The 1,936-nt window shown below is 52.9% G+C and overlaps 1 protein-coding gene across 5 annotated transcripts in view; it reads right to left on the bottom strand.

Annotated features, from left to right (window-relative positions):
- Positions 1-677: 677 nt before the first annotated feature.
- Positions 678-1,936, bottom strand: part of MRPL14 (mitochondrial ribosomal protein L14) — a 10,821-nt gene continuing 9,562 nt past the window's right edge. For 3 of the 5 annotated variants that reach the window (XM_060021743.1, XM_060021744.1, XM_060021745.1), the window contains exon 3: positions 678-1,163. In XM_060021743.1, coding sequence (XP_059877726.1) covers positions 797-1,163 — 367 coding nt within the window. In that variant the 3' untranslated portion in view covers positions 678-796. Of the gene's footprint in view, positions 1,379-1,936 lie in introns of all 5 variants that reach the window. The other 2 variants (XM_060021746.1, XM_060021747.1) reach the window with 2 other exon arrangements.

The raw sequence follows: 1,936 nt of genomic DNA, 5'->3' as shown, positions 1-1,936 counted from the left end.
TGCCTCTCAGAGGCCACTGGAATGTTTAATGAGAAGTGCCCAGGACAGTTTGAATGAATAAAGGAGTGACTTTAGAAATGAGCTGATGAGATTCCATTTAAAGAAACTAAGGGAGCGCCCCAGAACCTCCCCAAGGAGACCAACAAACAAATGGGAGGTAAACTGTCACTGAATCCCCTGCACAGGCCCACGATTTGGTGCTCTGCAAACACCGGAGCTAGTGCATTTCCCCAGGAGTCAAGGCAGGAAGCTGTCTGCTCTGGGCACAGAGAAGCAGCCGGTGCCTAGCAGAGGGCACCCCATGGTGGAGGAAGGATCACGGTGCAGGTTCTCTCGGAGGCTGGAGGCCACGCTGTGCTGGAGGAAACGGTCCCCCGGCTCCATTCACGCTAACCCAGCAACCCAGTCACCTTCATACCCATTTAGCACCTCCGGCCCTCTGACACAGGAAGATGACACTGTGGAAGGCAAATAAACAGTTTGCCTGGCTAGAAAGTGATATTCCATTGCATATCTACAAACTGGCATTTGGCGTGTACCCCAGTTTTCCAGAGCCTGATAATCCTGGGTGAGTTCACAGGCTATTGCAGGCAAAGACCACCACGTCACGTGGCACCTTTTAACTGTTTCAGTACCGTTGACCCCATGGCCACACCCAGAAAGCTCAGGAAGAAACGTACAGGAAAACATTTATTTTCTCACAGCACACTGCGCCCCGGGCTCCCTCTCAGCAGAGGCACCACTCTGAGAACGGCTCCATCCATGAGCCCCCAGGCAGCCGGTGCCTGGGCTCTGTTCACACAAAGTTCTGGGCAATGGCCAGCACCTTGGAAAACTCGCCTTCCCTCTGGCGTAGGCTGCTGGGGATGGGTGTCTTGATTCGGGTCCCCACAGGGTTCCCGTTGTCCTCGATGAGGACCACGTTGTTAGAGTCGAACCTGGGGGTCATCCTGGGACCAGGCATACGATGCCCCACGATAAGTGCCTTTTTCTTCTGCCCCTTGATGGCCAGCAGGATCCGGTCGCCCACTTTGCCCACCCCGTTCTTGTTATAGACGTGGATGCAGCGAGGAGGGCGATGGTACGGGGTGTTTCCCAGGGCACTGTTGTCCACCACACGCACCCGCGTCATCTTCTGAATTGCACCAAGGCTCCCAGTGGTGCTGGCGGAAGAGGAAAAGAGTCTGAGGTCTGCATCTCTGCTGGTCAGGGCGCAGAGGCCTCTGCCAGACCAGGCTTGGCAGCGTGCACATCAGCAGGGCCCTGACAGAGGTGGTGCCTGGGAAGGCTTCTCTGTGCCCAAGGCAGTGCCCTCACAGTTCTTCATGGCTTCCGCTGCCGGGTCAGGACCTCGATCTGGATGGGTTTTAAAGAGGACCTGATATTCTGTTACAACAAACTGCATGGCAGACTTAATTTAAAGCCTTTGGTTTCCAAAAGGCCTCTGAGGATTAATCCCATAAGGATTACCTTATGGGCCAGGCCTCGCCCACTGCCTAGCCTGCAAAACCTGCTCCCCCAGAATACGCTGATTACCAAATGTCCCATCTACATGTTGCTGAGAACCAGAAGGTACAAGTGAGTGTGTCTGCTAAGGGAGTCCTTTGACACAACATAGCAGAAATGGAAAATAAGTCAAGTTAACAATCTTTTGTTTTAATGTATTTTTCCCCACTATAAAGCGTACCTATTAAAGGCAAATAAGCTATTATTAAGCCATCTGATGACAGTGGGAATTCTAGTTTGCTGCCACTAGGACCCTAGTGCTGGTGTTCTCCCGGGTGACCCGGCGTCCTCTTCTCTCATTCCACATGCCTACCCTGGGCAAGGTTCTCTATCCCCATTGTTTCCAGCTAGTAAATTCCATCTCCAGCCCCACTTCTCTCCTATCCTTCGGTCCTATATTTCCACTCCAACTCCTCACGTGTCCTACAGA

This window comes from Delphinus delphis, chromosome 10 (genome assembly GCF_949987515.2).
Source record: "Delphinus delphis chromosome 10, mDelDel1.2, whole genome shotgun sequence".
NCBI classification, from domain to species: Eukaryota; Metazoa; Chordata; class Mammalia; order Artiodactyla; family Delphinidae; genus Delphinus; species Delphinus delphis.
Note: the sequence above shows the minus strand (reverse complement) of the source record. Positions and strands in the feature narration are given on the sequence as shown.